Source organism: Physella acuta, unplaced genomic scaffold, assembly GCF_028476545.2.
Source record: "Physella acuta isolate Inbredline_101_S28 unplaced genomic scaffold, ASM2847654v3 ptg001221l, whole genome shotgun sequence".
NCBI classification, from domain to species: domain Eukaryota; kingdom Metazoa; phylum Mollusca; class Gastropoda; family Physidae; genus Physella; species Physella acuta.
Window position 1 is genome coordinate 223,838 of NW_026732738.1, and position 23,663 is coordinate 247,500.

General features: G+C 40.8%; 2 protein-coding genes across 4 annotated transcripts in view; both read left to right on the forward strand.

The window, feature by feature from the left end:
* Window positions 1-350: 350 nt before the first annotated feature.
* LOC131957199 (E3 ubiquitin-protein ligase mind-bomb) lies at window positions 351-16,292 on the forward strand. Its single transcript, XM_059321929.1, has 14 exons — window positions 351-482; window positions 625-745; window positions 2,520-2,755; window positions 4,498-4,669; window positions 4,977-5,092; window positions 5,381-5,560; window positions 6,304-6,443; window positions 10,634-10,898; window positions 11,805-11,976; window positions 12,227-12,339; window positions 13,188-13,379; window positions 13,592-13,707; window positions 14,090-14,200; window positions 15,072-16,292. Exons 3-14 carry the CDS (start codon window positions 2,533-2,535, stop codon window positions 15,462-15,464), a joined length of 2,193 nt encoding a protein of 730 aa, XP_059177912.1. The 5' UTR covers window positions 351-482; window positions 625-745; window positions 2,520-2,532; the 3' UTR covers window positions 15,465-16,292.
* Window positions 16,293-17,901: 1,609 nt separating this feature from the next.
* Window positions 17,902-23,663, forward strand: part of LOC131957201 (uncharacterized) — a 14,138-nt gene continuing 8,376 nt past the window's right edge. The window contains exons 1-3 of one of the 3 annotated variants that reach the window (XM_059321932.1): window positions 17,902-17,959; window positions 19,239-19,437; window positions 20,629-20,676. In XM_059321932.1, coding sequence (XP_059177915.1) covers window positions 19,263-19,437; window positions 20,629-20,676 — 223 coding nt within the window. In that variant the 5' untranslated portion in view covers window positions 17,902-17,959; window positions 19,239-19,262. Of the gene's footprint in view, window positions 18,033-19,238; window positions 19,486-20,628; window positions 20,677-23,663 lie in introns of all 3 variants that reach the window. The other 2 variants (XM_059321930.1, XM_059321931.1) reach the window with 2 other exon arrangements.

The window sequence follows — 23,663 nt, forward strand, 5'->3', positions numbered from 1 at the left end:
AATCAGTTGAGTTTGAAAGATTGTTATTTTAAAGGTTTTAATATTTGATTTATTTCTTAACTTTAACGTGTATAGACCCATAGACACACACACACACACACACACACACACGAAACACACACGCACGCATATTTGCATATATATATATATATATATATATATATATATATATATATATATATATATATATATATATATATCGTCACACCTGAAATAGATAGTAACAAGATTGATTTAACCTAACAATGAAATATACAACCCACGTAAGCGATATAAGCCATTTCATTGAAACGTGAAATTAACATTTCGTCTTTTAAAAAAAATAATTATGGGTTTTCCCGATACTTCGTGGAAAGTTGAATAGGCTACAAGTTTAGTAACTCACTCCACAGGATAGAAAAGTCTAGAAAGTATTGAATGTTTGACGGTTGGACTTCTGGAGATTTTGGCGTGTTACGTAAGCAGGAGAATAAAATTTAAAGGTAAAATCTCGGGGTTTAAATATTAAAATAACTTTTAGTGATTTTATCGGTACGCTGTGTTTTATGACTTGGTGTTCGGTACAGGACGTAACAGACGTTCTCTAGTTGTTGACTCATAACCCAGAGTTTGTGTTTGTAACAGGACGTACAGACGTCTAGCTGTTGTCACAGGACGTACAGACGTCTAGCTGTTGTCACAGGACGTACAGGCGTCTGTTTTTGTCACAGGACGTACAGACGTCTAGCTGTTGTCTACAACCCAGGTATGTGCTCAACATTTCATCCAATCAGTTTTTGTGTTGTCTTTTGTCGAGACCAGCTTTTATTCAATACAAAACACGGTGCAGGACGATGTTAGTATTTTATTTGTTCTCGTGTTCACACATTACACGGTACTGCCCTATACGCTGGTGTTTACCGAAATGGCCCCTAACAATCGTTCACTTCTGCTTTTATACCCGACTCGACCTTGGGATAACAATACCTAAACACCCCGGGGTTAACTCAACTCACACATACACTTCTCCCCTACGTTCTAGTCTATTCTAGCCTATTCTAATCTAACCTACAAATGTCCTGTAACATATTTACGTCCTGGGTTTGCGATGTGTTTGTAGTTATAGAAAGGGAGGGAACCCTTGATATAAAACGTCTGAGTGGATGGCACATACAGATCTCACTTAATATTATTGCCCGGAAGTTAAACTATTTGTTTATATTAAAAGGGGAAATTCACCAAAATAATTTATTTACTGTAATTCCTTTAATTCTTTAAAAAAATATTTTAATAGAGTCGTCTAAAAGCTGCAAAAATAATGCGTCACTCAGTTAAGTAAAGCTAGAAATGGAATAAAATAAATCAACTCAATATCATTATAGTTTTAATCGTTCATTTAAATTTGTTTAAAAATTGATAATTATGGTTTTAAAATTTGGAGTATGATCCAAGCCTTCTAATTATTATTGGAATTGTGGGGTTTGAGGACTCAATTCGTAAATTTGTTTGCCATGTTGTTGCATCTATATACCAAACAATCAGGAAAGGCAAATTCCGCCAGCTTCTTGGGAATATATCAGACGCCCATTCAAGTGTGTGGGTTAGCAAATATGGATGGACAGAACAACTGGGTGGATATTTATTTATAACAAACCAAGACGAGAACATCAAAACGAAGAATATCACGGGGAAAATATCTTTAGACAGTGTTGCTGTAATACGATGATTTACAGCTAATTATAAAACCCACTCAGAAGTTGGCATTTTTAATAAAAGCTTTCAATAACTTCAATTTAAAATAAACCGGGAGTGATCTCCCCTAAACTTTCTCGAATATTCTTATATAAAATAACAGGGGATGGGAACTCGGGCTATAGACATGATTTTTAATCCATTTTAAATACTTAAAGTTTTAAAAATAGAATAAAATCTCGTAGACAAATTAATTGCACACCAAGTGAACGCCTTATAAAAAAGCGCATAATAGTGCGCAATATTATTAGTACTTTTAAAATTTACATTAGTTTTTTGAGAAATCGGAAATAGCGTAAATTACTACTTCCGGTCAACGGAAATTACTCAAAATTTAACAGAAGGTAGAGAATTAGATCTTTTACTTACATGTGAAATTTCATTTATCTATCTGAAATAGTACTCAAGTTATAGGCTTTTGAAAAATTCAAAGTAGGAAAAGTACCACTTCCGGTTATCGGAAATCGCTCAAAAGTTGATACGGATCTACGATTTTGATAAAATACATATATGAAATTTCATCAACCTAGCTGTAACGGTACTCAAGTTATCGTGTTTACACACGGACAGACACACAGACACACAGACACACAGACAGACACACAGACATACGGACAAGATTGCAAAATTATGTTTTTCCGTATCAGTGAGGTGTAAAACGTCGAGATTTGTAAAAATCTCGATTTTTTTTTTGCACGATTACAATACTTTCTCTATACTTCGTATATAGCCTACGAGAAAGTAAAAAATTATGGTTTTAAATTTTTTATGTTTTTATTTAAACCTAGGACCTAGGGGAGGATGCAGGTCGGCCTGAGGGTGGTCAGAGGACCAGACTGGAGGTGGGAGGACGCTGATGGAGGTGAAGGTCACGTGGGGACCGTGGTGGACATTGGAGGAGGTCAGCAGACGACAGTTCCAGACAAGTGTGTCACGGTCGTCTGGGATGCTGGGACGGTGAAAAATGTGCGGGCAGGTTTCCAGGGGGCGTTTGATCTGCTGGTCTTGGACAATGCCCAGTGTGGTGAGTTGCTGTTGGTTGATGGTGTTTGGTGGGTTGGTTGATGGTGTTTGGTGGGTTGGTTGATGGTGTTTGGTGGGTTGGTTGATGGTGTTTGGTGGGTTGGTTGATGGTGTTTGGTGGGTTGGTTGATGGTGTTTGGTGGGTTGGTTGATGGTGTTTGGTGGGTTGGTTGATGGTGTTTGGTGGGTTGGTTGATGGTGTTTGGTGGGTTGGTTGATGGTTGGTGGTTGATGGTGAGTTGGTTGATGGTGTTTGGTGGGTTGGTGTTGGTTGTTGGTTGATGGTGTTTGGTGGGTTGGTTGATGGTTGATGGTGTTTGGTGAGATGGTGTTTGGTGAGTTGGTGAGTTGGTTGATGGTGTTTGGTGGGTTGGTTGATGGTGTTTGGTGGGTTGGTTGATGGTGTTTGGTGGGTTGGTTGATGGTGTTTGCTGGGTTGGTTGATGGTGTTTGGTGGGTTGGTTGATGGTGTTTGGTGGGTTGGTTGATGGTGTTTGGTGGGTTGGTTGATGGTGTTTGGTGGGTTGGTTGATGGTGTTTGGTGGGTTTGTTGATGGTGTTTGGTGAGTTGGTTGATGGTGTTTGGTGGGTTGGTTGATGGTGTTTGGTGGGTTGGTTGATGGTGTTTGGTGAGTTGGTTGATGGTGTTTGGTGGGTTGGTTGATGGTGTTTGGTGGGTTGGTTGATGGTGTTTGGTGAGTTGGTTGATGGTGTTTGGTGGGTTGGTTGATGGTGTTTGGTGGGTTGGTTGATGGTGTTTGGTGGGTTGGTTGATGGTGTTTGGTGAGTTGGTTGATGGTGTTTGGTGGGTTGGTTGATGGTGTTTGGTGAGTTGGTGTTGGTTGATGGTGTTTGGTGGGTTGGTTGATGGTGTTTGGTGAGTTGGTGTTGGTTGATAGTGTTTGGTGGGTTGGTGTTGGTTGATAGTGTTTGGTGGGTTGGTTGATGGTGTTTGGTGGGTTGGTTGATGGTGTTTGGTGGGTTGGTTGATGGTGTTTGGTGAGTTGGTTGATGGTGTTTGGTGGGTTGGTTGATGGTGTTTGGTGGGTTGGTTGATGGTGTTTGGTGAGTTAGTTGATGGTGTTTGGTGAGTTGGTGTTGGCCGTTGGTTGATGGTGTTTGGTGGGTTGGTTGATGGTGTTTGGTGAGTTGGTGTTGGTTGATGGTGTTTGGTGGGTTGGTTGATGGTGTTTGGTGGGTTGGTTGATGGTGTTTGGTGAGTTGGTTGATGGTGTTTGGTGAGTTTTTGTATTCCTATTAGCACAAGCGATTCAAATTTCAAATTTTTAATTTCATTTAATCATATCTGACCTTTCTGCCTTTCAGTCATTGATGTCTCATGGTTTATTTAACCACACAACCGTAACATCATTGATGTTGTCTCATGGTTTATTTAACCACACAACCGTAACATCATTGATGTTGTCTCATGGTTTATTTAACCACACAACCGTAACATCATTGATGTTGTCTCATGGTTTATTTAACAACACAACTGTAACATTGATGTTGTCTCATGGTTTATTTAACAACACAACCGTAACATCATTGATGTTGTCTCATGGTTTATTTAACAACACAACTGTAACATCATTGATGTTCTTTCATCGTTTATTTAACCACACAACCATAACATCATTGATGTTGTCTCATGGTTCATTTAACGACACAACAGTAACATCATTGATGTTGTCGCATGGTTTATTTAACCACATAACCGTAACATCACTGATGTTGTCTCAGGTGTGAGACATCCCGATGTGATGTGCAGTGAGTGCCTGCAGCTGGGCATAGAGGGCATAAGATGGCGGTGCAGCGAGTGCCCGGATGTGAACCTGTGCACGCCCTGTTACATGGCAGATAGACACGACCTTGACCATGAGTTTTGTCGACTAGACACCCCGGCCAGTGAAGGGTAGGTCAGATTTTACACAGGAAGGTCAAAGGTCACGTGGTATGGTCAAATGACTGTACACATTATGTTATGTCATATGTCAGTGTACATCATGTTATGTCATATGTTAGTGTACATCATGTTATGTCATATGTTAGTGTACATCATGTTATGTCATATGTTAGTGTACATCAGGTTATGTCATATGTCAGTGTACATCTGTGTATGTCATATGTTAGTGTACATCATGTTATGTCATATGTTAGTGTACATCATGTTATGTCATAGTATACATCACGTGCTAAAGTTGAAGGTCATGTGATTGCAGTGTTGCCGTCCCTGAGAGAAGTGAGAGTCACGTGATGAGGAGGCAGGCGCTGGGCATTTTTGTGGGCGCTACCGTGGGGAGGGGGAGGGACTGGGTGTCACCGCTGCCGTCAGAGGGTAAGTCGTTGATTACAATTTTAGCGTTCATCTTGTTAATTAGGCTCATGTTATCTGGGGTCATCTTAGTACAACTATTGAAAGTTGTGTAGGTTTTGTAACGTCACTTCGTGCGAGTTCTGTGTTGATGTTTAGCATTAAAGTGAAGTACACAATGTAGTTGTTAGATCACATTCACTTCAGCTGGAAATGGACAACAAAATGTAGCTGTACATGAAAACCAGTTGTACTGGTTTAGCAAGGCATGTACAACCGTCTGTACAGATTCTGTAATTCTTGATGTTCCAGTGGGGGTGGGAGATGAAGGCACCGTGACAGAGCTGACCCATGGCAGATCTGTTGCCATGGTTACCTGGACCACAGGGCAGAGGACCGCACACCAGGTGGGTCGAGGGGGCAAAGTTCACCTGAAATGTCTGAAAGATGCCAGTGGTGGATTCTACTACAAGAATCATCTCCTGGTCTTAGGTTTGTGTATAGTAGTTATCTCCCTGTATCGTAGTTATTTCACTGTATTGTAATTATCTCTCTCTATTGTACACCAGCTATCTCCCTCTACTGTTCATCAGTTATCCCCCCTTTATGTACACCAGTTATCTCCCTGTATTGTAGTTATCCCCCTGTATTATTTACCAGTGATCTCCATGTATTGTTCACCAGTTATCTCCCTGTAGTGTAGTTATCTCCCTGTAATGTACACCAGTTACCTCACTGTATTGTAGTTATCCCCCTGTATTATTTACCAGTGATCTCCATGTATTGTTCACCAGTTATCTCCCTGTAGTGTAGTTATCTCCCTGTAGTGTAGTTATCTCCCTGTAAAGTACACCAGTACATCTCCCTGTGGACCAGTCTCACAGTGTCCACTGTCGCACCATTCGTGTACTGAGACTGTACCACAATGTTGTTTGTTTAGCACAGCCGCATATGTGCTGCCCTCTAATGTTGTTGTACGTTTAGGTCAGTCTGATGCCCCATCTGTGCTGCCCTCTAATAGTGTTGTGTGTTTAGGTCAGTCTGATGCCCCACCTGTGGTGCCCCTAATGGTGTTGTGTGTTTAGGTCAGTCTGATGCCCCACCTGTGGTACCCCTAATGGTGTTGTGTGTTTAGGTCAGTCTGATGCCCCACCTGTGGTACCCCTAATGGTGTTGTATGTTTAGGTCAGTCTGATGCCCCACCTGTCGTACCCCTAATGGTGTTGTATGTTTAGGTCAGTCTGATGCCCCGTCTGTGGTGCCACCTGCCGGAGTGCCCGACATTGAGATGGGAGATGACCTACACCGCAGCCTAGAACGAGCGGCCTTGATGAACCTGTTGTTACCTCCCCCTGGTCTATTCATGCCGCTACAGGTAAAGTCTGCCATGTTGGGTGAGGTAAAGTCTGTCATGTTGGGTGAGGTATAGTCTGTTGGGTGAGGTAAAGTCTGCCGTGTTGGGTGAGGTAAAGTCTGTTGGGTGAGGTAAAGTCTGTCGTGTTGGGTGAGGTAAAGTCTGCCGTGTTGGGTGAGGTAAAGTCTGCCGTGATGGGTGAGGTAAAGTCTGCCGTGTTGGGTGAGGTAAAGTCTGTTGGGTGAGGTAAAGTCTGTTGGGTGAGGTAAAGTCTGCCGTGTTGGGTGAGGTAAAGTCTGCCGTGTTGGGTGAGGTAAAGTCTGTTGGGTGAGGTAAAGTCTGTTGGGTGAGGTAAAGTCTGCCGTGTTGGGTGAGGTAAAGTCTGCCATGTTTGGTGAGGTAAAGTCTGTCGTGTTGGGTGAGGTATAGTCTGTTGGGTGAGGTAAAGTCTGTAGGGTGAGGTAAAGTCTGTCGTGTTGGGTGAGGTAAAGTCTGTTGGGTGAGGTAAAGTTGGGTGAGGTAAAGTCTGTCGTGTTGGGTGAGGTAAAGTCTGCCGTGTTGGGTGAGGTAAAGTCTGCCGTGTTGGGTGAGGTAAAGTCTGTTGGATGAGGTAAAGTCTGTTGGGTGAGGTAAAGTCTGCCGTGTTGGGTGAGGTAAAGTCTGTTGGGTGAGGTAAAGTCTGCCGTGTTGAGTGAGGTAAAGTCTGTTGGGTGAGGTAAAATCTGTTGGGTGAGGTAAAGTCTGTTGGGTGAGGTAAAATCTGTCGTGTTGAGTGAGGTAAAGTCTGTTGGGTGAGGTAAAGTCTGTTGGGTGAGGTAAAGTCTGTCGTGTTGGGTGAGGTAAAGTCTGTTGGGTGAGGTAAAGTCTGTCGTGTTGGGTGAGGTAAAGTCTGTTGGGTGAGGTAAAGTCTGTTGGGTGAGGTAAAGTGTGTTGGGTGAGGTAAAGTCTGTCGTGTTGAGTGAGGTTAAGTCTGTTGGGTGAGGTAAAGTCTGTTGGGTGAGGTAAAGTCTGTTGGGTGAGGTAAAGTCTGTTGGGTGAGGTAAAGTCTGTTGGGTGAGGTAAAGTCTGTCGTGTTAAGTGAGGTAAAGTCTGCCGTGTTGGGTGCGGTAAAGTCTGTTGGGTGAGGTAAAGTCTGTCGTGTTGGGTGAGGTAAAGACTGTCGTGGTGGTTGAGGTAAAGTCTGTTGGGTGAGGTAAAGTCTGTCGTGGTGGGTGAGGTAAAGTCTGTCGTGTTGGGTGAGGTAAAGTCTGTCGTGTTGGGTGAGGTAAAGTCTGTTGGGTGAGGTAAAGTCTGTTGGGTGAGGTAAAGTCTGTTGGGTGAGGTAAAATCTGTCGTGTTGAGTGAGGTAAAGTCTGTTGGGTGAGGTAAAGTCTGTCGTGTTGGGTGAGGTAAAGTCTGTCGTGTTGGGTGAGGTAAAGTCTGTTGGGTGAGGTAAAGTCTGTTGGGTGAGGTAAAGTCTGTCGTGTTGGGTGAGGTAAAGTCTGCCGTGTTGGGTGAGGTAAAGTCTGTTGGGTGAGGTAAAGTCTGTTGGGTGAGGTAAAGTCTGTTGGGTGAGGTAAAGTCTGTTGGGTGAGGTAAAGTCTGTCGTGTTGAGTGAGGTAAAGTCTGCCGTGTTGGGTGAGGTAAAGTCTGTTGGGTGAGGTAAAGTCTGTCGTGTTGGGTGAGGTAAAGTCTGTTGGGTGAGGTAAAGTCTGTTGGGTGAGGTAAAGTCTGTTGGGTGAGGTAAAGTCTGTTGGGTGAGGTAAAGTCTGTCGTGTTGGGTGAGGTTAAGTCTGTTGGGTGAGGTAAAATCTGTTGTGTGAGGTAAAGTCTGCCATGTTGGGTGAGGTAAAGTCTGTTGGGTGAGGTAAAGTCTGTCGTGTTGGGTGAGGTAAAGTCTGTTGGGTGAGGCTGTAGCCCTATATATCTGTAACCCCATATATCTGTAACCACATATATATGTAACCCCATATATATGTCGCCCCTCATACATGTAGGCCGGCGCTACCTAAAAGGCGAACTAGGCGGTCGCCTTGGGCGCCATCCCTAGGGGGGCGCAAAAAGGTTTAATCGCTATTATCAAAAAGTACCTAATGATTTATAACTTTGATTATCTTTTATAAACTATAGATGGTAATATACAAAGGAGTAGCGATCTATTTCGGCGCCTAGGACGAACTAACAATTTTGCGCCCCCACCCCAAAATTAGGTCTATACAGGCCTACATTTATTCGCGATGTTGAAAATGAAACCCCACCTCCTAAATTTAGTAAGGACGGGGCGCTTTTTACTAGTCATTTTGCCTTTTTATTTTGGTGTCACATAATTGATGTAGAAAACGATTAAATATGTTCGTAATTTAAATTTCGAACATTTCAAACTGTATCTGTATTTAATGTTGATTTAGTGATCGCTCCAGCGCATGACGGGGCGTTCCAAAACACGTGCGATTTTGGGTTTTAAATAGGGCTTGTAAGTCTCGTTTTCTTTTACTTTGAATTAGAAATCTGTTCTGGTGTATAGTGTTTTGTAATGACGGGATGTTAAAAATATTGTACTTGTTTGGTAAGTTTTGATGAATCGTTTAGATTTGGGAGTAACGGTGGAAGGCTGCTGATAATGGTTTCGTAGGTATAAAGTATCGAGGTGTTAAAGTGTCGTATTTTTTATTTGATCACACAACAAAGAAAGTTAGGCGTTTTCTAGCTGAAATCTTTAGTTTTTTTTTTTTTTAGGAATCTTAATTATCACTATTAAAGTATTAATATATAATATTAAATAGGCTGGAATTTGTAAGTAACCGTAAATTTTGTTTTTCCAAATAATATTTGTTTTTACACATAATCGATAATTATAGCAACGTCTTAAACAGTTAACCGTATTTGAATTTCTTGAAAGGCGTCCCTTTATTTCGGGGATCCAAAATTTGTCTTTATTTCAAGTTAACATCCCTACACTTAGTTGCATGTCATCAAAACTGACTAGAAGTATGTTAAAATAATGCTAGCGTGTTTAGACTTTCAAAAAAAGCTACAGTTAACTAGTCGATTAGCAGAATATATTCTTTTGACACGCTTATATAAATAATATAAAATATTGATTCTTATTATCACGTAATGCAATTTAAATAGTTTTACTCTGTTTTTTCAAGAATATCTTAGTTACACTAGGTTAATTTAGCTACTATTGTGAAAGTTATTTCCCTTGAACAAAATTTTGGTTTTTGAACTTCCAAATGGGAGATAATTCGTTGCTTAACTTTACATTAATTTCAAATTCCTGCACCTTAGGTTGACCGCTTACTTATAAATACAACTTTAAGATATTATTTGCTATTGTAATAATTATATAGAACAGAAGATTTAAACTAAATAGTTTGGTACGTTTTTTAGCATTATCTAGTTGAAAAACAAACACATCTGTAGCTGTTGTAGATTGCAATACTTAATATTAGTAGACATACAGCATGAATGCAACAAATGCGTCTAAAACCGTCTTACTCGCAAATTAATAATCTAATTAATTATGTGTCTTTTTCATATTTTTTTTTTGCCCTCTCCTAAAGGATTCATATATAACAATTGTAGGCTAAAATCTATAACATTAATAACCTTTTATTTTTCAAAAAAAAATCGTTACATAATCACACAATACAGACATTTTACAAATATAACTAAAGACAGTCAAGCTTAAAACAGGTAAGTTCCGTTCTGGAACTCACCTTGGGAGGACTACAGAGAGTCCAACACTACGAGAACTATCCTTTTTTACAGATTTTTTTTACAGACTTTTTTTTCTCCCGGGAGAGCGGGGGGGGGGGGGGGGGGGGGGAAAGGAAGGGCAAAAAGGGGGGGGGGCATTGTCGTAAAGTACAGAGTAGACCCGTAGACTGTAATTGAAGGAATTAGTACAAACTTTTGTGACGAAAGAGGCAAGTAAAATTTGATTTTCATGTCTACTTATAACGTGTATGCAATTGTTAATAAATCAATATGTCGCTTCCAGTTAATTGTTTTCTTATACATATGTTTTAGTAATTAATTTGTGTGAAAGGGGGCGTTTTAATAAGTTTTGCCTAGGGCGTTAAATAACCTGGCGCCGGCACTGCATACATGTAGCCCTGTTATTTAAAGCCCCAGACCTTTGAAGTCACGTTTATCCGTCGCCTCACTTATTTACCCCCCCCCCCCTCCCCACCCCACCACCCCCGCACAAATATTTCCCATTGTAGGTACAACACGAGCGGCCAACAGACGACAACCAAACTCCCGCCAAAACCTGCATCGGGTACAGGGTCGTGAGGGGCCCCGACCTTGTGGACGACACATTTGACGGAGGTGAAGGTCACGTGGGTACCGTCCAGGAGATGGAGGTGGGATTGTTTGGTATACCAGTCAGAGCCGTGCGCGTGGTCTGGGATAATGGGATAATGACCAGCTGTCGTGTCGGCGCCAGCGGAAGTTACGATCTCCGTGTCTTGGACACGGCACCTGCAGGTAAAGATAAAACAACATCAGGTAAAGATAAAACACCATCAGGTAAAGATAAAACACCATCAGGTAAGGATAGAACACCATCAGGTAAAGATAAAACACCTGCAGGTAAAGATAAAACACCATCAGGTAAAGATAAAACACCATCAGGTAAAGATAAAACACCATCAGGTAAGGATAGAACACCATCAGGTAAAGATAAAACACCTGCAGGTAAAGATAAAACACCATCAGGTAAAGATAAAACACCATCAGGTAAAGATAAAACACCATCAGGTAAAAATAAAACACCATCAGGTAAAGATAAAACACCATCAGGTAAAGATAAAACACCATCAGGTAAAGATAAAACACCATCAGGTAAGGATAGAACACCATCAGTTAAAGATAAAACACCATCAGGTAAAGATAAAACACCATCAGGTAAAGATAAAACACCATCAGGTAAAGATAAAACACCATCAGGTAAAGATAAAACAACATCAGGTAAAGATAAAACAACATCAGGTAAAGATAAAACAACATCAGGTAAAGATAAAACAACATCAGGTAAAGATAAAGCATCAGCAGGTAAGGATGAAACACCATAAGATAAAACAACATAAAGTAAAGTTAAAACATAATCAGGTAAAGATAGAACGTCATCAGGTAAAGATAAAACATCATTTGGTAAAAATAAAACATCATCTACACTAGCTTCGTAGTTTTATTTTTATTTTTACAATCACACAACTAAGACATTATTAAACTTTAATTTTTTTTTAACAATCAGCTCAGGTGTCAAGACACATTTTTTCCCCATGTTTTTATCTAAGGTGTCAGACACAGTTTTTACATTTCCATGTGTCAGACAGTTTTTACATTTCCATGTGTCAGACATAGTTTGAACTTATCCACGTTTTATCCCAGGTGTCCGACACAGTTTTAACTGTGACGAATGTAAAACTGGCAAAAACATTCTTGGCATCAGATGGAGATGCACTGAGTGCATGGACTACGATCTTTGTACTCAGTGCTACATGGGTGGCCAACACGACTTGGGCCACGCCTTTGTCAGAATAGACGGGCCATCTAACGCTAGGTACGTTTTTATACGGCTAGACGGGCCATCTATGGCCAGGTACGTTTTTATACGGCTAGACGGGCCATGACAGGTTGACATTTGTAAGCTAGACGGGCCATGAGAAGTAAATTTTATTCAGCTAAACGGTCCATACCATTTTCTCTCTCCCTGTTTGTGTGTGATTGTGTGTTTGTGTGTTTGTGTGTGTGATTGTGTGTTTGTGTGTGTGTTTGTGTGTATGTGCATGTGTGTGTGTGTGTGCGTGTAGGGTCCTGGTGCCAGCCCGCGCCCTGAGCCAGGAGACGAAGGTCGAGGCCAAAGGAATTTTTCTGGGAGCTCACGTGACCCGGGGAGTCGACTGGAAATGGGACGACCTCAATGGTGAGTCTATTTATAGCACGAACTCAATGGTGAGTCTATTTATAGCACGAACTCAATGGTGAGTGTCTATTTATAGCACGACCTCAATGGTGAGTCTATTTATAGCACGAACTCAATGGTGAGTCTATTTATAGCACGACCTCAATGGTGAGTGTCTATTTATAGCATCTCAGATTTTACACCTCAATGGTGAGTGTCTATTAATAGCACGAACTCAATGGTGAGTCTATTTATAGCACGACCTCAATGGTGAGTTTCTATTTATAGCACGACCTCAATGGTGAGTGTCTATTTATAGCACGACCTCAATCGTGAGTGTCTATTTATAGCACGACCTCAATGGTGAGTGTCTATTTATAGCACGACCTCAATGGTGTCTATTTATAGCACGACCTCAATGGTGAGTGTCTATTTATAGCACGACCTCAATGGTGTCTATTTATAGCACGACCTCAATGGTGAGTGTCTATTTATAGCACGACCTCAATGGTGAGTGTCTATTTATAGCATCTCAGATTTTACACCTCAATGGTGAGTGTCTATTAATAGCACGACCTCAATGGTGAGTCTATTTATAGCACGACCTCAATGGTGAGTGTCTATAGCACGACCTCAATGGTGAGTGTCTATTTATAGCATCTCAGATTTTACACCTCAATGGTGAGTGTCTATTTATAGCACGACCTCAATGGTGAGTGTCTATTTATAGCATCTCAGATTTTACACCTAAATGGTGAGTGTCTATTTATAGCATCTCAGATTTTACCTCGTGAATTCGCCGAGAAAAATGTGTAAACATCTCGTTAACAATGTTAACAACCACTCACCCCTACCCCATCTCGTTACAGGGGAGGGTGAGGAGGGGGAGGTAGTGCAGGTGAGAAACTACGCCGCTGGGTCCTACAGGAGCGGGGTCAAAGTTCAGTGGAAGTCCGGCTATGACAGCATCTGCCGTGTCGGACACAGAGGCCGGCAAGATTTGAAGTGTGTCACGCCGGCAACCGGTGGGGTTTACTACAGGAATCACCTGCACGTTCTAGGTAGGTCAATGTGTCACGTGTCTGATGAATGGGGTGTGTATTCCCACACGGTGTGATAATTCTTACATGGAGTGTGTATTCCCACACGGTGTGATAATTCTTACATGGAGTGTGTATTCTCACATGGGGTGTTCATTCGTACAAAGGGTGTGTGTTCTCACTTGGTGTGATCACATAAATAACCCATCTCAAAACTCAAACTTCACCCCCAGGTAAAGTTGACGAGCCTTATCTGAAGCCCGGGGACAAAACTTTCTGTAGGGCCGACCTTAAGACTTTAATCAGGACACAGAAACAACGGTTCAAGTGGATCGAAGACGCAGCTAAAGTAAGTACCCAACATGTATTGGAAAAATGGTCCCAGGACACGTGAATTAATTCTTTTATAAATCACGAACGGGACAAAGGTGAGGGTACAATGATGGTGTCCAGTTGTGTTTTCGCAACTTTCACAAGACTGAAGCTAGTCGTTTTGAGTGAGGTCTGTTGTATGGTGTGGTATCACTGTGGTGTGGGTGGTATTACTGTGGTATGGTGTGGTATTACCGTGGTATGGTGTCTTATTAGTGTGGAATTTTGATATTATCGTGGAATGGCGTCGTATTATTGTGTTACGTTGTGGTATTTTTGCGTTTTGCCACATGTATGCCACACATTACGTCACCACATTCCCACACATTCCCACACATTACGTCACCATATTCCCACAGTGCCTGAACAAAGTTGGAATCGTCCGGAAGGTTCTAGAAGATGGCGACGTGGAGGTGGAGTTTCCAGCCAGCGGTCACACACAGAACTTCAGTCCAGAGATCCTAGTCAAGGTCAAGTTGTTTTTTGTGTGTAGATCTGGTCGAAATTTGGCCAAAATCTAGCAAAAGCTGGACTAAATTTGGCCAAAATCTAGCAAAAGCTGGACTAAATTTGGCCAAAATCTAGCAAAAGCTGGACTAAATTTGGCCAAAATCTAGCAAAAGCTGGACTAAATTTGGCCAAAATCTAGCAAAAGCTGGACTAAATTTGGCCAAAATCTAGCAAAAGCTGGACTAAATTTGGCAAAAGCTGGACTAAATTTGGCCAAAATCTAGCAAAAGCTGGACTAAATTTGGCCAAAATCTAGAAAATCCTGGACAAAAGTAGAGCTACGCTGATCTTATAATGTCCTCATGTTTGTACAGGTGAAGTAGAGTGACGCTGATATTATAATGTCCTCATGTTTGTACAGGTGAAGTAGAGTGACGCTGATCTTATAATGTCCTCACCTTTGTGCAGGTGGAGTAGAGCAACGCTGATCTTATAATGTCCTCATGTTTGTGCAGGTGAAGTAGAGTGACGCTGATATTATAATGTCCTCATGTTTGTGTAGGTGAAGTAGAGCGACGCTGATCTTATAATGTCCTCACCTTTGTGCAGGTCAAGTAGAGCGACGCTGATCTTATAATGTCCTCACGTTTGTGTAGGTGAAGTAGAGCGACGCTGATCTTATAATGTCCTCATGTTTGTGCAGGTCAAGTAGAGCGACGCTGATATTATAATGTCCTCATGTTTGTGTAGGTGAAATAGAGCGACGCTGATCTTATAATGTCCTCACCTTTGTGCAGGTCAAGTAGAGCGACGTTGATCTTATAATGTCCTCATGTTTGTGCAGGTGTAGTAGAGCGACGCTGATCTTATAATGTCCTCACCTTTATGCAGGTCAAGTACAGTGAGGCTGACCTGCAGACAGCCGTCGACAGCCCTGCCGTGCAGGAGGCCATGAAGCTTGGGCTGTCCACGGAGAGGGTGAGGCGGGTGGTGGAGGAACGTCTGGCCTTCACAGGACTGGCCTTCACGTCTGTCGATGACGTCACGCAGGCCGTGGCCGCGTGTGATGACGTCACGCCGGCAGCCAGCGGTGAGGTCAAGGTTGAGGTCACGCAGGGTCAACACAAGAAGAGCAGCTGCAGCGTTTGTCAGATGAGCGAGGCCAACACCGCTTTCGTCCCCTGCGGGCATATCGTCTGCTGCGGTCCGTGCAGCGAGGCTCTGACGTCATGTCCTGTTTGTGGAACACCTATACAGCTGCATGTACGAACATACATCCCCTAACAAACTGACGTCATGTACGCACATACATCCCCTAACAAACTGACGTCATGTACGCACATACATCCCCTAACAAACTGACGTCATGTACGCACATACATCCCCTAACAAACCCACGTCATGTATGAACTGATCTCTTTTACTAGCAGCTTATGTTTTAAGACAAAAATTTTTTTCATAATCTCTTTTTTTAACTCGTGCTTCCATTTGTCCATTTCCTATAGAGTAGCTTGTACAAAATAAAACAACAAATGGTTGTTGGTTTTTGTTGTTTTTATATGTAATGTTTTGAAGACTTACAACTTTGACTGTTACGTTCTCCTGGATGTCACATGACATTTATGACAACAAATTATGTACATACATTTTTTGTAACATTTGTATTGGTTTATCTGTGACAAACGATAACTAGTTGATATTGTTGTTTAATGATGGTACGGGTGGCTAGACGATAGGGGTGGGGTTTATAGTGTCATAGTGTGGTGAAGTGGCGTAACAAACACGGTCCCCAAAGGTCCCAGGTCCCCAGAGGTCTCAGGTCCCCAAAGGTCCCAAAGAACTAGTATTAGTGATCTCAGATGTGATCTAGATGATATCTTGTAAAACAAAAAAAAACTTTAAAAACGTAACAATCTGATTGAGGTACAGTAAACAAAATGTTTTATAAACATCAACTAATTAAAGTTTAAAGGTTAATTAAAGTACAATGTCTAAATCGAGCAAGATAATTTTATATCTAACGAGGTTTTCCAGTTTCAACGTCGAGTGTAATTTAGTTGTCGGAGGTGTATTATGCGATTTTTTAAAATCAATTTCATGTCCGCAAACTTACGTCAACCTACCGCAATAACTTGCGAATGTCTCGGGGGTAAGGCCCCACCCCCCTGTCTTTTAATGTTCCCCAGGCCCACCGGCTGATTTGTTCGGCAACAGTTGGGGTGATGCTGTTGATGACGATAGTTTACTAATGTAACATTTTTAAAAATTTATTTTGTGATGTTTATGTAACGTTTTCTAATAAACAAAAAAAGTTGTTTTTAAATTTTCAGAATTATTTAAATTTTTTTTTAAAGCAGTCACCAGTACATATACAACAACGATCTGTTTTTAATGCTGTTCTTAAATTTCTCAACGACAAAAGCTACCCTAGGGTGTGAACCAGCAATTTGTAGTGATAAGTCGGACGAAAGGTTAGACAACTTGACCGTGACTACTGCATGAACAAGTGTGTACATGGGCACTTTATTGACATCTTTTTATAGAACTGAAACTCTTTTAGAAAGAGGTCATTACCATTAATGTAATGAGGTCACGAAATTTAAACTACCCCCCCCCCCCCCCACCAGTAACAGTCATACGTCGAGTTGAGAAAAGGGCACTCCATACTGTGACGTATGGGTAGCATTGGGTGTAGCATTGTTTTCTCTATAGTTTGAATGTTTACGTCATGGTGTCACCCCCACCCCTAAATGGTGTCACCTGGTGCGGTCCGCCCCCCGCCCCCGCCTCGCGACGCCTCTGCCCCCCCCCCCCCCTCCACACCCCATTCAATAGCTGTAACCAAAATTATTATTTTCACAATTATTTTTTTTAATTAAAAAAAAAAGCGAAAATGTTTGTCAACAATTCAGACCCACTGAACTTCCCCCTCAAACCGATTTGATTATTTGAATGATGTAATTTTTTGTCAATCAAACAAAACATTAATCTTCGGCCATTCCATTGTGTATTACATGTGTCGTTGACTGTCAAATTGTATTCAGAGTTTCTTCCAGGCATCTCTTCGGGGGAGGGGGGGGGGCGGGTAAAGCCCGCCCCCCCCCCCCCCCTCGAATAAATTCTACTTCCCCCCCGAACGAAATGAAAATATATACTTTTAACAGTGTCCGCCCCCCCCCCCCCCCGAAGAAAGTCTACCGCCCCCTCGAAAATTTCAAGTGCCCCCCGGAGAAAAAAGTCTGAAAAAAAAAACACTGATTGTATTCAGCAGCTTTTTGTAACTCTTTAGCTTTTAAATAAATTATCTTGAAAAAAAAACCCAGCCACATCCTGTCAAACAGGAGGTTTCGAGAACTCAGTAGATCTAATACAGTGGTTCTAAAACTTTATGGAGTACCGAACCCCATCAGTTTTATATGCCCATTCACCGAACCCTTCTTAATAGTTCTATCGTCCACACTGATAAAATCCGACCGTGAATCATGTGAGTCGGGTGTGTGTCTTGACCTTCTTCGAACCCCTGAGATTGACTCACCGAACCCCTAAGACTGACTCCGAACCCCTGAGGTTTAATCGAGATTAAGAACCACTTATCTAGTCGCTAACATTTATTGGATTTTCCCGGTAGCAAGCTGTTGTACAACAGGATACGTCAGTACGTACGCGGTAAACTATGGGATATACCCGATTCTATTTTTAGCCGATTAGTAATTGTGAACTGGATTACGCCTTTACGGGAAACTGAAACTTGTAAAACTTTCTTCGCTGAAATCTTCCTGGTAGGTTCGCTGTGTCGCTAGATCTATTTTTGACAGTGCTGCCTGTGTTTGATTTATTTCCATTTATTTCTAGGTAGGTTGTACCAAACATAAGGATTACAATTACAATTTATTTTTTTGCTGTTTTTGTTCACTGTAAGACAATAAAGAGACGAATAAAAACAACAGCAACAACATTTCTGGTAAGTTTTCATTTTTTTTTTTAAAAACCCGGAACCTCCAACATCAGACAGCGGTGTTTATTCGTGTAGAATGTGGTTAAATGTAGGCATTGTGTGACTGTGACATACACTACTTTTGTAGTATCACTATAAACACTACTTTTGTAGTATTTCTACATACGCTACTTTTGTAGCATTCATACACTACTTTTGTAGTATTTCTACATACACTACTTTTGTAGTATTTCTACAAACACCTTTTGTTTATATTGCTAGTGTGTATCGCTTGATTAGATACAACACGTATCGAACTGATCGATAAATCGATAGATTACAAATCGATACGATGTGTTGATTGTATCCAGAAATATTAAGGTCAGAGGTCACGAACTTTGACACAGTTACACTCGTCATTTTACGGCTTATGGAGATGGTATTTCTAGATCTAGGTGGCAGTTCTAGATCTAGGTGACAGTTCTAGATCTAGGTGGCAGTTCTAGATCTAGAATCTAGGTGGCAGTTTTAGATCTAGATGGCAGTTCTAGATCTAGTGGCATTTCTAGATCTAGGTGGCAGTTTTAGATCTAGGTGGCAGTTCTAGATCTAGGTGGAATTCACAAAAATTAGAGCAGTTGATCTAGTTCATCGTTGTGATTTTAAACATTATTTTCATCTTTTAGAAGTTATGAATGGGTCTAAATTTTGGAATTTAGAACATTCAACTGTGTGTTGTTTTTACGTGTGTAGTGTTGTTTTCAAGTGTATGATGTTGTTTTCAAGTGTGTGATGTTTTCAAATGGGTGATGTTTTCAAGTGTGTGATGTTGTTTTCAAGTGTGTGATATTGTTTTCAAGTGTGTGATGTTGTTTTCAAGTGTATGATGTTGCTTTCAAGTGTGTGATGTTGTTTTCAAGTGTGTGATGTTTTCAAATGGGTGATGTTGTTTTTAAGTGTGTGATGTTTTCAAGTGTGTGATGTTGCTTTCAAGTGTGTGATGTTGTTTTCAAGTGTGTGATGTTTTCAAATGGGTGATGTTTTCAAATGGGTGATGTTGTTTTTAAGTGTGTGATGTTTTCAAGTGTGTGATGTTGTTTCTAAGTGTGTGATGTTGTTTCCAGATTAAGACCAGGACCTAGGGGAGGATGCAGGTCGGCCTGAGGGTGGTCAGGGGACCAGACTGGAGGTGGGAGGACGCTGATGGAGGTGAAGGTCACGTGGGGACCGTGGTGGACATTGGAGGAGGTCAGCAGACGACAGTTCCAGACAAGTGTGTCACGGTCGTCTGGGATGCTGGCACGGTGAAAAATGTGCGGGCAGGTTTCCAGGGGGCGTTTGATCTGCTAGTCTTGGACAATGCCCAGTGTGGTGAGTTGGTGTTGGTTGATGGTTGATGGTGTTTGGTGAGTTGCTGTTGGTTGATGGTATTTGGCGCGGGCAGGTTTCCAGGGGGCGTTTGATCTGCTGGTCTTGGACAATGCCCAGTGTGGTGAGTTGGTTGATGGTTGGTGGTTGATGGTGGGTTGGTGTTGGGTGATGGTTGATGGTTGATGGTGTTTGGTGGGTTGGTTGGTGGTGTTTGGTGGGTTGCTGTTGGCTGATGGTTGATGGTTGATGGTGTTTGGTGGGTTGGTTGGTGGTGTTTGGTGGGTTGGTTGATGGTGTTTGGTGGGTTGGTTGGTGGTGTTTGGTGGGTTGGTTGATGGTGTTTGGTGGGTTGCTGTTGGCTGATGGTTGATGGTTGATGGTGTTTGGTGGGTTGGTTGGTGGTGTTTGGTGGGTTGCTGTTGGCTGATGGTTGATGGTTGATGGTGTTTGGTGGGTTGGTTGGTGGTGTTTGGTGGGTTGGTTGATGGTGTTTGGTGGGTTGGTTGGTGGTGTTTGGTGGGTTGGTTGATGGTGTTTGGTGGGTTGGTTGGTGGTGTTTGGTGGGTTGGTTGATGGTTGATGGTGGGTTGGTTGATGGTGTTTGGTGAGTTGGTTGATGGTGTTTGGTGAGTTGGTTGATGGTGTTTGGTGGGTTGCTGTTGGCTGATGGTTGATGGTTGATGGTGTTTGGTGGGTTGGTTGGTGGTGTTTGGTGGGTTGGTTGATGGTGTTTGGTGGGTTGGTGTTGGTTGATGGTGTTTGGTGAGTTGGTGTTGGTTGATGGTTGATGGTGTTTGGTCGATTGGTTGATGGTGTTTGGTGGGTTGGTGTTGGGTGATGGTTGGTGGTGGTTGGTGGTGTTTGGTGGTGTTTGGTGAGTTGCTGTTGGTTGGTGGTGTTTGGTGGGTTGGTGTTGGTTGATGGTTGATGGTGTTTGGTGAGTTGGTTGATGGTGTTTTGGTGCGGGCAGGTTTCCAGGGGGCGTTTGATCTGCTGGTCTTGGACAATGCCCAGTGTGGTGAGTTGGTTGATGGTTGGTGGTTGATGGTGGGTTGGTGTTGGGTGATGGTTGGTGGTGTGTGGTGAGTTGGTTGATGGTTGATGGTGTTTGGTGGGTTGGTTGATGGTGTTTGGTGCGGGCAGGTTTCCAGGGGGCGTTTGATCTGCTGGTCTTGGACAATGCCCAGTGTGGTGAGTTGCTGTTGGCTGATAGTTGATGGTGTGTGGTGAGTTGGTTGATGGTTGATGGTGTTTGGTGGGTTGGTGTTGGTTGATGGTGTTTGGTGGGTTGGTGTTGGTTGATGGTTGATGGTGTTTGGTGGGTTGGTTGATGGTGTTTGGTGAGTTGGTGTTGGCTGATGGTTGATGGTGTTTGGTGGGTTGGTGTTGGTTGATGGTTGATGGTGTTTGGTGGGTTGGTTGATGGTGTTTGGTGAGTTGGTTGATGGTGTTTGGTGAGTTGGTGTTGACCGTTGGTTGATGGTTGATGGTGTTTGGTGAATGAAAATATCAAGCAATATGAAAGATTTAATAACAAAATTAAATTTTAAATCTTTAATTCATTTTTGGACTTAAAACAGTTATTATCAATGATAAATACCATATGTATATGTAAAGCAACAAAATTCACCATATAATATTTAAAAAAATTTACAAAAAAAATTTAAAATTGTCAGAATAAACACAATTTTAAAAAATAACATTTAAAAAGCAAATTTTTTTGCTCGACTTCTTACATATTACAGTGTAAGGGAAGCAACCATGTTTAAAGTTCCTGCTAACAAAAGTCCTCCGGAGTTCTAGCCCTTTAACATTTAAATTCAATGCTATTTAAGGGGCCTCTACATGTAAAAAATGCTAATTAAACTTGGAAAAAAATATTTTTAGGAAATTGATGTTTTAATAAATTTCATATTCCTAGAATCGAAAACAGTTTCAAGTATACTTGTACGATACATTTTTCTATTTTAATTATAATTTTAAAGACACCACCCTCTGCTTAAAAAATCAACTTTTTAATCAAATATCTGAAATTTTGAGTTGATTTTTATAAAGCAACTATAAAGAAAAATATAGTATATTATATATCATTTTTTTCGTCTGTTTGAGCCGTAAACGATACTCTACATTCGAATACAGTTATTTTACTTGCAAATGTGATATTTCAATAAAAGATTTCGCAAATCAAGCGATTTCATTGGTCCGATTTGTATTCTCAAGCCGTACCTTAGTAATGACCTTTCTGCGCATGCGCAGTGATCGAGTTCGACGGATTTTTGTCAACAAACAAACATGGCTACGTGATTGTCTTCACATCAATTTTTGCAATAACAAACCATTTGTTTTCAACATGACGTGTAAATAATGCAGTTATTGCTCGAAATAACAGATACCATGACAGGAGTACTTTGTTCAGCGAAAGAAATTTGAAGGTAATTTTTTTTTAATAACTAGACGCTAAATCTAGATCTAGTGTAGTCGCCATGCCACCACACAGCGATATCTCACTGACTTCACTGACTGACGCGCTGACATTAGTTTCTAAATCTACTAATATGTTGTCTAGTACAGCTTAATTCCTTTATAAGAATTAATTTAGTTAACTATTTACCAATGTTAAACACGCTTGTCAATTACTATTTTTAAATAAATGAAACTGTAGAACCCAGTCATAACGACCCACGAATCTAGTACTGTAGTAGACCTAGATCTAGAATTTTCTAGATCTAGTCTAGAATAGTCTAGAACTCTAGATCTAGATTCTAGTTGATAGTAGTTTTATATTTAGAAATTAACATCTGTGTTTGCTGAGTATTGACTAAAATATAAATATTGGTTAAATTTTAGTATAAGCAGTTTTCTAAATTTATGGTTAGATTTATTCCTTGTGTTTTGATCTATGGTCAGTATAATAATATAAGCCCTATTGACTTCTCATTATGATTAGTTTTTCAAAATACAATTTTGTTGACTATGACATTATTAGGTTGTTACAATAGGATGAGTTACTGCTAATATTAGTCATTCTAGTTATGTATATTATTAACTTTTTAAAATTAAATAAAAGTTGTTCTTTTATTTTTATTTTACAGTCCAACAATTCCTACAATGAATGCCAAAAAAAGCTGGTTGTGTGTGAACCCAAATCAGTTTTGACTGCAAACAAGAATCAAGAAATATAACTGTCCCTTACATTATTTGCTTGCTGACATCTACATATCCAGAAGATATGCCACAATTAGGACTGTGCAAGCATTGTGGATAAAACTTTGGGCTTTCCGCAAGGAAATTTAATGTCGTGAAATGTAAATTTGACCTCATGGTTTACAAGAAGCTCACTTTAGATACACCTACATCATAATGTCAATGTTAGAGCCATGTTATCTATAAAGACAGTGGTGTTAGTTTCTCAAAATTCAGATGTTTACTTGGTGAATGGATTTGAAAAACAAACAATGAATCTCTCATCATTTTACATACTGTTGCGCAAAGTTTTGCTGCGATACTACTAAGTAAGTCCACTAAAGCTGCTTATGTTTTTATTAGCAAGATAAATGCTGTTTGTACTAGAACTTAAGAGCAATACAGCAGCAAAGTGCCCATCTACTATAAATAACTTATGATGTCAAGTTATTGAGCTCACCCTCTTCAAGCAGAATTGTGAAGGTCGTCATAAGCTAAAGTTGTATGTGAATATTATTAGTACATTATTTGTCAAATTTGTATTAAACTATAGTTCAAATATGCTAAATGTACTATATCAAGCTTGTGTTAGTCTGGGAAAAAGACAATAGCAAATACACATGTCAATAGTTGATCAGAAAGGTTTAACTTTTAGTGCAAGTAAACTGCGGAATTGTGCAAACTAAACCACTATAAGATTATAAGTGGTAAAACTTCAGAAGAATGTGCAAACTATAGTTGGCAATGGTTTATTTTTCAACTGCTTATGTTGAACTTTGAATACTAAAAGTTTCTTCCTGATATTGCTGATAGATTTTTTTTATGGCACTTTAAATGTTTAAAAGTTAATTTTCTCAAAACTTGTTTTTTCAAGATTTTTGCTTATTGTAACTCTAATGTTTTAGCTGTTTGCAGAGATAATGTCTTGAAACTTGGTGTACTTTTTCATTATTCATTTTATGGTGTAACTATACATGTGAGAATGATGTGCATTG

Bases quoted from the DNA above. Each gene is read 5' to 3' on its own strand.
- LOC131957199 (XM_059321929.1), top strand. From the start codon at position 2,533: ATGCAGGTCGGCCTGAGGGTGGTCAGAGGACCAGACTGGAGGTGGGAG. The intron at 13,380-13,591 runs GTAGGTCAATGT...CTTCACCCCCAG, and splicing joins GAATCACCTGCACGTTCTAG to GTAAAGTTGACGAGCCTTAT. The intron at 13,708-14,089 runs GTAAGTACCCAA...ATATTCCCACAG, and splicing joins GGATCGAAGACGCAGCTAAA to TGCCTGAACAAAGTTGGAAT.